At 41.1% G+C, this 13,884-nt stretch overlaps 1 protein-coding gene across 1 annotated transcript; it reads left to right on the top strand.

The window, feature by feature from the left end:
- Positions 1-740: 740 nt before the first annotated feature.
- On the top strand, positions 741-13,234 carry LOC113014749 (BPI fold-containing family C protein-like; the record flags this gene model as incomplete). Its single annotated transcript, XM_026156472.1, has 14 exons — positions 741-884; positions 1,780-1,842; positions 1,917-1,927; positions 1,995-2,138; positions 2,710-2,859; positions 3,399-3,453; positions 7,542-7,691; positions 8,013-8,186; positions 10,235-10,282; positions 10,408-10,542; positions 11,974-12,041; positions 12,149-12,345; positions 12,448-12,524; positions 12,875-13,234. Coding segments are annotated over 14 exons (1,482 nt in total), but the record flags the coding sequence as incomplete, so codon positions are not given.
- Between the last annotated feature and the right edge of the window lie 650 nt (positions 13,235-13,884).

Here is a 13,884-nt window from a genome sequence, read left to right as displayed (position 1 = left end):
AGCGTGTACCAGTTCCCACGAATATCCAACAACCTCGCACAGCCATTGAAGTGGAGTGGACCAACATTCCACAGGCCACAATTGACAATCTGATAGACTCCATGCGACGATGTGTTGCACTGCATGAGGCAAATGGTGGTCACACCAGATACTGACCGGTTCTGGGTCCCCAGACCCCCAATAGCGCAAAAAACTGCACATTCCAGGGTGGCCTTTTGTTGTGGGCAGTCTGAGGTACACCTGTGCACTACTCATGATGTCAGATCAGCATCCTGATGTGGCACACCTGTGAGGTGGGATGGATTATCTCAATATGGCAGATGTGCCCACTACCACACATTTGGACTAATTTGTGACCACTGTTTGGGAGGGATGGTTATATTGTGTATCTGGAATGAATTTTAGGTCTCTACGTCCATCCCATGGGGAATGGGAGCAGTAACAAAGGTGTTGCGTTTATATTTTTGTTGAGTGTAGTTCAGTCATCCTGCATAACCTATTAAGCATGTTTGTCTTTATAAGATAAAGTGATAAACAAATGATTAATTCAAACAAAATATAAATCTTTTCTGCAATAAAATGTACAACAATCTGACAATATTGTTGTTTTCAGTTGGTTCTAATTAGGTAACATTTTACTGACAGCTTAACTTCATGATTTGACTTTAGGAATACTTTCACTTACTTTTTATGACCATTCTCAGTGCTAAGTACGTCATTCTGTCAGAATAACCTGACCCTCCTTTTCTTCTGATGATCCAGGTTTTTGGCTCAGGATGAAGTCCTGTGTACTTTTCTTCTTCTTCTTGGCGTCTCTGATTTCCTCCAACACTGCTCCCCCTCCACCTGGCATCAAACTGCAAATCACGGGAAATGCGAAGGATGTCTGTAAGAGCTGCACCAACACGTTAAACACTTATGTCTTTTAAACACTTTAAGTCTTTTAAAGCCTGAGCCATGAAATAATTGTCAGAAAAGTTGCATTTTTTTGAAAATAGAGTTTATTGAACATTTTAACAATATTTTTTAAAGTGAATTAAATATTATTTTGTATACATGAATTTTAATTTGTATCATATGTGCTACATCTGATGTTAAAAATACAATTTATTGCTAAATTTATTGCTGAAAATGCATTGTGCATTTTTGGTGGGTGTTTCACACTGATGATGTAGAAGTTTAAAAAAGTTCACAAAACTCATATCAAATACAATACACTTGACCTTAAAGATCAACTAATGGTTAAAATCTTGGTTTAATGAAGATTTGTCTTCACCAGTTACCTATGAACTGTGTTTAGAAAGAATATTAATTTCTTGTTTAAACATAATACTTATAAAGCATCAAAGCCTAATATAAACACACATTCATAGACTCTTTTTTCTATAATTAAGTACTTTTATCTGACATTGATCAGGGTTCAGTATCTTACTCAAGGATACGTCAACATATGGACAGGAGGAACTAGGGATCGAGCCACCAAATGTTCGATTCATAGACCACCCACTCACCCTTAAAGACCATCAGCAGTCGAATGCCATTGTTTATCTGTTGCTTTCTACATTTATTAAAAATATAATAGTAATTTTTGTCTTCAGTACTTTAATTTATGGTGTTAGATTCATTGGGTTCTGGCTCTTCAACCTTTGTTAGGTTTCCTTTGTAATTTTGGGATCATGAATTTTTTAACATGCAGAAAGGACTTTATTTTACTGTGCTGTCTTTGCAGTTTCACCAACATATGTTGTTGTACATGTACTGTGTTTTACAGTGAAGGAGCTTGGTCTGATGTACTTAAAGGGGCTGGTTAACAAGGAGTTCCCCATAGATAAAAAATATATGGTTACCAATCAGAAGGTAACAATAAGTTATTTTGTTTATGGTTCATGGTTATTTTGTTTCCTCATTTCAATTAGAAAATGAAAATGTGTTTTTTATAGTTTTATTTGATATTAAGTTTTTTACAGTACAATGTATTTTTATCCTGATCACAGTGTGAAACTTATTGAACTACAAGTTGATCCTGCTAAGGTGGGTTTTAGCTTTCAGGAGAACATTGGTCTCCAGATTGAAATCAAGGACATGGCCTTTTCTCTAGAAATTCAACAAGAAGCAAAAATACCTGTGATTCACATCAAGTACGTACAACTACAACATTAAAAATGTTCTCAGACAATGTAGAGCAAATCAGATCACTGCCTGCAGTAAAGCTTCAGCATTGTTGATGCTCAAGAATATTATGCTCTTTGAAAATCTCTAAAGATAACAACAGTATATTTACAGCAACATTCATAATTTTAGCGTGGTTTGCTGAGAATCAGCTTTTTTATTTATAGTGGATCATGGGGTCTTCTGTAAGCTGGACATGCTCAGGTTTCATCTTCATATACAGATTTTATCTTTAAGTATCTCTGAATGAACACAGAGCTTCACATACAGTGTATCTGCTTTTATGATACATGCACTAGATTGATATAATAAACCTAGAAAATTCCTGCTGAGATTAATTGTTCTTTAGAACAGTCTCCTCAGATTAGATCCACAGTCCAGAAAGCTTTTTTTTTTCCCAAGATGTGACAGTAGCATTAAAAACAAACAAACCAAAATAATCAAGTGATCTACAGTGTCTGTGCAGATAACAACAAACACACACACACACACACACACAGAGCACTTTCTTTGTCTTTTCCTATGCAGCATTATCGAAAGTATGACAACCTTAACTGGAGAAGGCGTGACTGCCACAATCACAGTGAGAATGAACCAAAACACACAAGGACACCTGAATGTTTACATACCACAAGATAACTGCATAATCAACACCGATACCAGCAGAACAACGTCCACTGGCTTTAAATGGTAACAAGACTAAGAACAGGGGCTTCCTGCTTCTCTCTGACTCTAACTGAAAAATAGTTCAACAAAAGTTTTATTTATTCAGAACACTGAACTGGGAAAGAGGCCCATTGTCTCATAGACCTCTATGCAATCAGATCAGAGAGGTCGCCCCCTGCTGGAAATTACAGAGAATTCTGGTTTAAGATACCTTTCAGGAAGACACATGCATAGTCCCACCCCCACAACATCCAGCTGTTGCAGCTGGGGCTGATTGGAATTTTAGCTATGTAACCAGTAAACTGTTTTCTCAGACATTTATACTTGGCCACTGGCTGAGTTCATCTTTTTAATTAGTTCAGAGTAGTAATGGTCCTGCAGGAGCATCCACAAAGCCAAAATGGAATTTCAGCTATTTGTCCACAAAAATCTAAGATGTCTTAGGATCAGTTTCTCCACTTCATCCTCAGAGAAACATGAACCATCAGCTGGTAGATCAATAGTCTTGTCACACCAGTCCTGCTGATGAATGAAAGGATTTCTGAATTTTGTTTGTTTTTCAGGTTTTGGGAGGGGGACTTACTCAGACGATTCTACCAGTATCTCTTCAACAATAAGGTCAGTTCCAACTAGGGATGGGTATCGAAAGGAATTGAAACAGGGGGAACCGGGAACAAGAACCGGTTCCCACTGTTTCAATTCCTTGGAATTGTTTGCCATTTTTGCAAACTATTCCCTTATCGATTCCAGTCGTCCCGAATGACGTCACCACGTTGCGGAGCGTCATTTACCTGGCAGGAAACACGGCGTCTAAGCGGCTCAAACGCTCAAAAGTTTGATTATACTTTATGAGAACCGATGACAACAGGGCAACTTGCAAAGTAGATATTTCATTTAAGGGAGGAAACACTACGAATATGCAAAAGCATTTGCTCACAAAACACGTGATGACCTTAAATGAATGTCGTGTTTTTAATTCCGCTCCGGACTCGTGAATCTCAACCCAGCAGCAGCGGTAACGTTTGCACGTCCTCTCCCGTTAATGCGGCAGGTAAATAATCAACTAACAGTGCATATTATTGTGGTCCGTGGTAGGTACCTATTTAAAATAGGACAGAGCCGTAGGCGCACAGTCAGTTTAAAAGAGTTTAATTTTTAATACAAAATAAAAGAAACAATGTAACAGCGGCACCTAAAAACAATTAAAAACGTTACCTTATTGGAAATGATAAAAATATGCGATTGCCCGTGAGGCAGGACAAGCGCTGCGGGGGACCGTTCAAAAACAAATCAACATAACACACAGGTTAAACATAGACGGCCACTCACACATGACCCCAAATGGGTAAAACACTATAGAAAAAAAAAGGCAAATCTTCGGTGCCGTCTTCACTCGGGCCCCCCGCTGTGCATGCAAAAGCGGGGAGGCAAAAAAAAGGATTTGTTTTCCCTGCAGCGCCTTCACCGCCTGCGAATCAATATCTGTGGTGCCTACTGATACAGAAAAAGTAAAACAAAAAAACCAAAACCATCGACAGCCACAGCAGTCAGTCTGTCGGCTTACACCAGTTTAAAACAAATTAAAACACACTGATGTGTCGGGTCCTTTGCCCGCAGCCAGAAATCCACCTGGCAAAGCAGCAGCTCGGTACTCTGTGAATAAAAGGCAGGAGATCACTAGCTGGACAATAAAACACAGGAATATTCCTCCACTGAATTGGTTTTGTTACCTGTCCGCAAGTTCGTGTCACACCCTAATAAATGTGGGTCAGTGGCGATGAAGTCCACTATACCGTTCTCACGGGAGCAATGTTTCCCACCTACAAGGGTGCAAATAACTGTAAACCTCTGCCAACAGCCAGAGCTCAAGTGGTACATTTTTGTGTAACCTACCGTTCTAACAGAAGTTTAGGGGAGGACGCGTATCAGACTTTCATAGTTAAGAAACACCAACTTGCCCAACTCGGACCAAGCACTCGCAGCTTCAGGTTTGCAAAGGAATACCCAATTGCCCACACCTGCGCTTATGAAAGGAGCGAAGACCAGCTCCGCCCACCAGGGGTGGTCCCAAGTCTCCAGGTCTCACCTGTCACATTCTGTTAGCGCGATCTGCCTTATTACAAGACCTGCCATTACTGTACATTAGTGATGGGCAGATGAAGCCCCATGAAGCACTGGAGCTTTTCATCCAATTGGTTCACCCCAACGCGAAGCTTCATGAAGCTTCATTTGCTCTAGCAGGACACCTACTGGACGTAAAAATAATAGCTGGCATGAATTTGAAGAGTGTGGCATTTTGCACACAGCCTGTAAATGTCAACAACAAAAGGAGTGTGTAAAACATGTATATTGTAGTGATGGCAGTATACTGTGTATATTTATGCTGGCAGTATGGAAAATGATTATTTGCGGCAAAGTTCGAACCGCTTCATGAACCAGTCACGTGGTACAGCCGGGCAGCGAGGCTTCGGACGTCATCATTTTCAGCTCCTCCCATAAATGAAGCAAGCCTCGATACGCGCTTCGCGGAAACGCCCCCTCCATTACTCGACACACGCTCCGAAGCCTCGATACAGAACGTCCCATCACTACTGTACATGTAGGTGACCATGATGAGAGAGACAGACAGAGTCTGGCTGGCGCTCGCTGGCAGTTCTCGCTGCAGTCTACCGGTAGCGTCTCCTTTCAGGCCAGGATAGACTAATGTCACCGAGCAGTGTCTAAGTTTGTGGTCAAAGGCTTGCACCCATTTGCCACAGCAGATGCCCCCGATTTTTGGTAAGTGAATGTGTTTAATTGTAGGCAGGGACATTACTGGATATTCTTGTGTAATTGCCACAGAACAATTTATGTTATACTTTGTTATTGCTACAGAAGAATATTTATTTTATTATTTTACATTTACAATTTTTTTTCCTGGGGACCCTGTGACACCACATTGAAGAGCCGTAGGCTGGATCTCTTAAGATCTCACTGTTGGGTTTGTAAGGCCATGTTACTCCTAAATTTCTATCTTGTTCAAAGAGAAGATATAAAACAAAGTTCTAAGCTAATTGACCTTAGTGTTCTCCTTTTTAAAAAAAAAAAAAAAAAAGAATCGATAAGAGAATGATAAAGAATCGAATCGTTAAACAGAATCGAAAATGGAATCGGAATCAATGAAACCTGTGGAGTGTGCTGCTTAGGATAAACACCTTGTGTATGACTACCTACGCAGATATGAGTGGTAGCTCTGCCAGGCAACCTGAGCTTTTGGGAGAGAAATGCATCTAACATGAAGCTGCAATCACACACACAAAAAAATAAAAAAGGCAAAGACAGTGGAAACGTCAAACGTCATCTATCACTGGTCAAATTTATGAGCAAAGACACTATAGTGACCGGCACAATATATCAGAAACAGAATAAATGAACGAGGCAAAAAACAAATAGACCTGTTAAGTAGTAATCTACTGAACAAAGTAATGCAACGTAAGAACAGATTTTATTCTGTGTGTCTTCAGACATATTTTTTCATAACTTCAATTAAATTAGATTTTCTTTATCACAAAAACAATCACCTGAGCATAAACTTTGTATTGTAAGGTAAACATTCTTCAATAATACAGAGGAAACCCCAACAATCAGATGACCCAAAAGTACTAAATAAAGTGCCAACAGTTTTGATACTTTGTTTACAATTGTCCATCCATCCATCCTCATCCGCTTTGTCCGGGGCCGGGTCGCGGGGGCAGCAGCCTAAGCAAAGAGGCCCAGACCTCCCTCTCCCCAGCCACCTCCTCCAGCTTATCCGGGGGAACACCAAGGCGTTCCCAGGCCAGCCGAGAGATATAATCTCTCCAGCGTGTCCTGGGTCTGCCCCGGGGCCTCCTCCCGGTGGGACATGCCCGAACCACCTCAGCTGGCTCCTTTCGATGTGGAGCAGCAGCTGCTCTACTCTGAGCCCCTCCCGGATGGCCGAACTTCTCACCCTATCTCTAAGGGAGAGGCCAGCCACCCTTCGGAGGAAGCTCATTTCTGCCGCTTGTATCCGCAATCTCGTTCTTTTGGTCACTACCCACAGCTCGTGGCCATAGGTGAGGGTAGGGACGTAGACCGACCGGTAAATTGAGAGCTTCGCTTTTACACTCAGCTCCCTCTTCACCACGACGGACCGGTGCAGCGTCCGCATTACTGCAGCTGCAGCCCCAATCCGTCTGTCGATCTCCGGCTCCCTTCTCCCATCACTCGCGAACAAGACCCCGAGATACTTGAACTCCTCCACAATTGTGAGACAAATAATTGAATCACTCAAACAGCAACTGTGATTTTATGTCAAAAAGCCTGGGTTCTCACACAGCACTCCTTTAATCAAGCACTTACAGTGCTCTGTACATTGTGCGTCATTCACCCGTATTCATGCAAGCACTTTTTAAATATATCTAAATGCTTTTTAGCTAACACATTCACACAGTTACACTCCAAGCAATGCACTGGGGTCAACTCAGGCTTCAATATCTTGCCCAAGGGTATTTTGACATGAAGACTGGAGAAGCTGTGGATCAAACCATCAACCTTCCAATTATTAGATGACCTGCTGTCCCTCCTGAACAACTGTCACCACATACAAGACTTAAAAATAAATATATATATATTTTATAGTATTAATCTGCCTTTTGCAGACCTTATGACATCTGTGTGGCTCAGAAGTGTTTGTGTGTCTGTAGTTCTGTCCTGCTCTTCAACCTAAGATAAATTATATGCTGAGGGATTTGCCAATGATGAAGACAGTCCATGAAAACCGCCAATTAGACTTGGACTACTCCTTGAGCAGTGATATTGCAGTGAAATCGAGGAGCATTGATATATCTTTCAAGGTAATAAAAACAACCAAAAAAACCCACTGAATTATCCTGACCCTGAACATAACCTTACAGACATTAATGCCTGGTTAAAAGTCAGAGCACAGCAACACAAATAAACTGTAAGGTGTAGTGACACTGATATGTTGTGTTTTCTTAATGCCAGTATCTTAGCATCTGGGTTAATAGTAATGTGATCTAATGAAATCATGTTTTTACCATGAAATACACACCAGTAGATGCATTGAGATTCTTGGGCATGTCTCCTTCATGATTTTATGACTTGGAGGTTTTTCTACTCTGTAAATAAAAATCATCATTCTCTGTGTGTTTCAGGGCTTAATTTCTGTACATGGACAGGCTGTGGACACTGACTCAATAACGGCAGGCAAAGAACCAGTTTTCACAGAGACTAACAAGATGATCTATGTGGGCATCTCTGAGTTCTTCTTCAATGGGGCCGCCATGGCAATCTACAATTCAGGACCATTTGAAGTTAATGTTCCAAAGGTGAGAAAAGCTAATAAACACCTGGTTGAACCTTTCTGTTCCCTGAACTAACCTGACATTTTTCTAGACCAGCAGCATGTAATGAGTTTTACAGACAGACAATTCAGTGAGCTGCTCTCACTGAAAGAAATAACACCAGATCTTCCACCATTGTTTAATATAATAAGGAAATAAATTCTGTCCTACTCCTGCATCTTACTGCTACATTTCTTCCTGAAGAACTCTTATTGCTTCAGAATCAGAATGGGTTTTATTGCCGAATGTTGAGCAGGTTTACAACATTAGGAAATTGCTGCGGTGCTTCAGTGCAAACATACTGTTGGATAACGCTTAAATAGATATAAAAATAAGAATAAGAATTAAAAGTGCTAAGTAGATAGATATATACATGATATATACATGAGTGCAGGTGGTGATCAGTGCCAAACATGGAATGATGCAGTGAACACAGCGTAGGGTCATGTGTTAGTGGCGGGTACAGTCATATGGTTATTGTTCATGTGTCCAACAGCAGAGGGGAAGAAACTGTTCTTATGGCGAGAGGTTCTGGTGCGAATGGACCGGAGCCTCCTGCCTGAGGGGAGCAGGTCAAACAGACTGTGTCCAGGGTGAGAAGGGTCAGCTGAGATCCGGGCTGCACGCCCCAGTGTCCTGGAGGTGTACAGGTCCTGCAGAGATGGGAGTCTGCAGCCAATCACCTTCTCAGCAGAGCGCACAACACGCTGCAGTCTCTGTTTGTCCCTGATAGTGGCTCCAGCGTACCACACGGTGATGGAGGAGGTGAGGATGGACTCGATGATTGCGGTGTAGAATTGCATCATCGTCCGTGTTGGCAGGTTGAATTTCTTCAGCTGCCTCAGGAAGTACATCCTCTGCTGGGCTTTCTTAATGACGGAGGTGATGGTGGGCTCCCACTTCAGGTCCTGAGTGATGGTGATACCCAGGAAGCGGAATGAGTCCACAGAGGTGATGGGGGTGTCAGTCAGGATGATGGGGGGAGTGGGGCTGTGTGCTTCCTGAAGTCCACAATAATCTCCACTGTCTTCTGGGCATTCAGCACCAGGTTGTTGTGGCTGCACCAGGACACCAGACGTTCAACCTCCCTCCTGTAGGCAGACTCATCCCCGTCCGAGATGAGTCCAATAACGGTGGTGTCATCTGCAAACTTGATTAGCTTGACAGACTGGTGGGTGGAGGTGCAGCAGTTAGTATACAGGGAGAAGAGCAGAGGAGAAAGAACACAGCCCTGAGGAGAGCCGGTGCTGATGGTCCGGGAGTCCAAGACATTCTTTCCCAGCCTCACATGCTGCTTCCTGTCCGTCAGGAAGTCAGTGATCCACCGGCAGATGGGATCAGGCACATTCATCTAGGAAAGCTTGCCTCGGAGATGGTCTGGAAGGATGGTGTTGAAGGCAGAGCTGAAGTCCACAAACAGGATCCTGGCGTAGGTTCCTGGGGAGTCCAGATGCTGCAGGATGAAGTGTAGGGCCATGTTGATGGCGTCGTCTACAGACCTGTTGGCTCTGTATGCAAACTGCAGAGGGTCCAGGAGGGGGGCCGTGAGGGTCTTGAGATAGGAGAGAAGGTGATTATCATAACAGACTGTTTTGGCAAAAGTATTTGGTTATCTGCCTTCACATGCATATAGATTGTGTGGTTTTAAGGTCAGAAGTTGTATAAGAAGGCCTGGCTCACAGAGCCCACTCCAATTCATCCCAAAGTTGTTCTGGGGCCATTGTTAAACTATGCCTACAAAGTTGGGAGCATGAAATTGTCCAAAATGTCTTGGCCAATGCCTTGGCAGGTGTGTTCAGCCAAAGGCGGGAATCCCTAGTGGGTCCCGCCCATAGACAGACACACATATGCAGAAGAGAGGGAGAAAAACAAAACTTGGAACAGGCAGAGAACTAGGGGACCATGACAGACAATATCACATTCTCATTGTGGAGGATTTCTTTTTCTTTTTTGTTAGTCAAAGTAGTAATACCACGCAAATATGTTAACAAGAGTTCAAACTCTCTTCTTATCACCTGTCTTCTTCTCTACAGCTTGAAGGATTGAAAAATCTTGTCCAGAAAACTCTGAAAATTGAACCGGTACTAGACTCTACAAAGAGTTTATGTTAGAGAGTCAAATAAGTTTCATCTTAAACTTCATTCATCATCAAACATCATTACATGAGAATACACTGTTAACATGGCTCTTTAAATAATATTCATAGGGTCTTTGGACAGTGGAGCTGACTAAGGCTCCAATCATTAAAATCATTAAGACTGGACTCTCTGAACTCTCTGGACTCTCTGCCACTGTGAATTTCAAAGCACAACATAAAGATCAACAAACATATTTTCCTATGGTAAGCACATGTGCAGATGCAGTGTTTAACAAATAAGCAAACTCGGTGCTGGTATTCACTCCGCATCAGACTTTATCTGCAAGTTTACTGTAAGAGCTGGGTACAATAAAGTATGTATGTTAGCTGTCCTTGACACAACTTTATCACTCACTGCAGCCTGATGTTACTGTATATTATATTAAGAAAAAGACATGCTTTTAGCTTACGTGTTGTGTAATGAGAACACAAATAAATCACAAACAAATTGATAAGCTGCCTGAGAATTGGACTTCAAGCTTTCTTCAGTTTGACTCTGCGACATGTTTCTGAACATCCATGATGTTCTGCAGAATAGAGCAGCTCAAAGAAAGGTCTGATGCTTTTATTGTGAAAGTTTGGCTACATGGAAAAAATATAGAAAATAGAAAACTCACACAGCTGTAACAGCTGACTGTGGGAGTCTTTCTTTTGTGAATATCTATAGCAGGGGTGTCCAAACTACGGCCCGTGGTCCATTTTTAAATTGGCCCGCAAGTAATTTTATAAATAGAATAGAACATGGCCCGCACTTCAACTTTTGCTTGAGTGTATTGCACTTCTTAGTTTTAACACCAGGGGGTGTTAAAACTAAGGCACTTGCTCCACCAAAAAGGACAATCACAGAAATTTTTTTTTACCCCCAATTACTAAACATGGCAGAACCAAAGAAGCGAAAGGTAGAAAGTGAATGCAGAAATTTCAGACACGGTGGGAGAGTGAATATTTCTTCAAAGAATTCAAGGGGACGTGTGTCTGTTTGATCTGCACTGGAACTGTGGCAGTTATGAAATAGTATAATGTACAATGTCATTATGAAACCAAACATCAGGCCTATGCATCCTACACTGGTGCTGAGCGAGAGCAGAAATTAAAGCAAAGGGTAGCTATCCTGCAGGGTCAGCAACAGTATTTTTTTCGTGCTCAAAAGGTCCAGGAAAAGACACCAGTAGCCAGCTATGAGGTCGCCCAACTCATCGCAAGACATGGCGAGCCTGTTTCAGATGGAGACCTCATAAAACACTGCCACACATTGTAAATTCTGTCTAAGAAGAAATCTGAGAATGAGCTACCAAAGCTTTTTCAGAATAAATCAATAAAGATCCATTTATGGAAAGCTGTGATGAAGGCAGTTTTGTCTTTAATTATATTCAACAATATAACATATTTGACCACTTTTAATTGATTTTTCTAACTTTAATAGACTAAAGTTAAGTCTACATACCTAATTTCTAATAAGTGGCCCAGCCCCTCCTATATTTTTATGTATGTGGCCCTCAGTGAAAAAAGTTTGGACACCCCTGATCTATATGGACACTCCTGTGTGAGCTGTGTGAAACTACCAGAGGTTGAATGCAAGATACATGGAAGTGACTAACCACACATGCAGAAATGATCAAACTTTCTTTCCTGTAGATCTGCAAAGTTAATATGGATGTCGAATTCAAAGAACGGCTCCTCATTGTGAACATTCAAAAACTAAAGTAAGTAAGAACACAAATTGACACTGACATGCTGTATAGTACACTCTGTGTATACATTAGTACTCTAGGATTGTATATTGTGAGAATTTGCAGTGAAACCTTTTCAGATTTGAGGACGAAGCTAGAAGTATCAACGGCAATGTCCTGGTAAGAAGACAGTGCTCCAATAGATTTACACCCATTTCTCTATACCAGCAGATTTTTATAATGATAATAATAATAATAATAATAATAATAATAATAACGTGTGTGTCTCTATTTGTGCAGGCTTTTTTGGTTAAAGTCTTTCATAAACGCATAACCAGTAAGCACTACCATACAGAATGACAAAAACTCACCTGACTCTCATGATAGTTTATTACACTTTGAACTGGATTGTAATCTATGTGTATGTGCGTGTGTTTAGAGTGGCTTGTTAAAGAAATACCCATCCCTCTTCCTGCTGAGCTGAGCATTATTGATGCAAAGACCCAGTTTGAGGAAGTGAGTGAGCTTGATTTCCTTCTGTCTGAACACTGATGTGCTAAACTTTTAACAGTCCTCTACACCACACTGATAATTTTTAAAACTATCACAGTAAAAACATGCCGAGTCATTATTTATTTATCTGCTGTTCCATGATAAATGTCAGTTGTCATAAACTATGATCTTGATCCATGCTCAATCATCCAGGTAAGGAAATCCCAGAAAGTTGATTCTGTTCATCTGGACAAAATCTGAAAATTCAACATCCAGAAATCTGAGATTTCTGGGATTAATGAATGAGCTGCTGCCACTCAGTCACATGTAGCCTGTTTCTACCTAATACTACCTGTTACTGCCTTTTATTGCAGGGCTATCTGGTGGTGGGAGGAAGCCTGACCTTTAACCCTCAGAGCAGCAGCAATGCTGGCGGATAAGCAACAAAGGCTGAAATATGGAGTTTATGATCATCTGAATGTCTGGTTCTTTATGCTAAATATAAAATCTATGTTTGAATAGCTTAGAAATTTAAATCTATCAGATGAAAATACTGGATATACTGCATGTACTGCATATACTGCCTGTTTCTATGATTTTTTTTGTCTTCAATAAAAGCTTCAGCATCAGAGCAAAGAGAAAGTACTTCACCAACCTGTTCATGTCTGTTTTACATTAAATCTGTCTAATCATGATGCAGTATACATGTGTAGTGAAACACACAACACAGAAACACACAACACATCCTACACATCCTGTGGACCATGACATGCAGTCAGTGATAGCCACTCACCTTTGATTAACGAATTGCATTCACTTCATCAATGAATTAGCGTGAACATTTGTCCTAGATTAACACTGTAATGTTTTTACCTTACAATATAAAGTGGCTTTAATCAAGATTTGCTGACAGTTAACTGGTGCTTTATGAATAAAACTGAACAGATCTAAAGGTGTTTCTGAAATGTGGGTTTATTAGAACAAGACAGATGGATCACCCTCTCAACACAGGACTGACAGCACTTTTCCCCATTTAATAAATAAAACACGAAACATTTTAAGATGAAAGTGAATTTACTGGATTTGTTTTGTCAGCTCTTGCTTTTCAAAGACGATAATGAGCAAAGTACAATTGACTATGTGCACGTTAGCATATGCTACTTCCGGTGCGGAAACTCCTGTGGGGAGCTTTGTTTCCGGTGTCCTATTCGCGCCTGGTTTACGGTCCAAAACAAGTTAAGCAAATGAATGAATCAAGCGGAGATTTACATTTCTATAGATGTCTTGGGCATTTACCCAATATATCTGTAAATGATGTTCATCGACTTGTTGATATTTTTTCCCCGCGCCTCAGGGCAAAAGAGAAAATGGATTCAAATGTTAT

The sequence above is a fragment of the Astatotilapia calliptera genome, chromosome 3 (assembly GCF_900246225.1).
Source record: "Astatotilapia calliptera chromosome 3, fAstCal1.2, whole genome shotgun sequence".
In the NCBI taxonomy this organism is placed as follows: domain Eukaryota; kingdom Metazoa; phylum Chordata; class Actinopteri; order Cichliformes; family Cichlidae; genus Astatotilapia; species Astatotilapia calliptera.
This window is presented reverse-complemented; position numbering and strand designations above follow the sequence as displayed.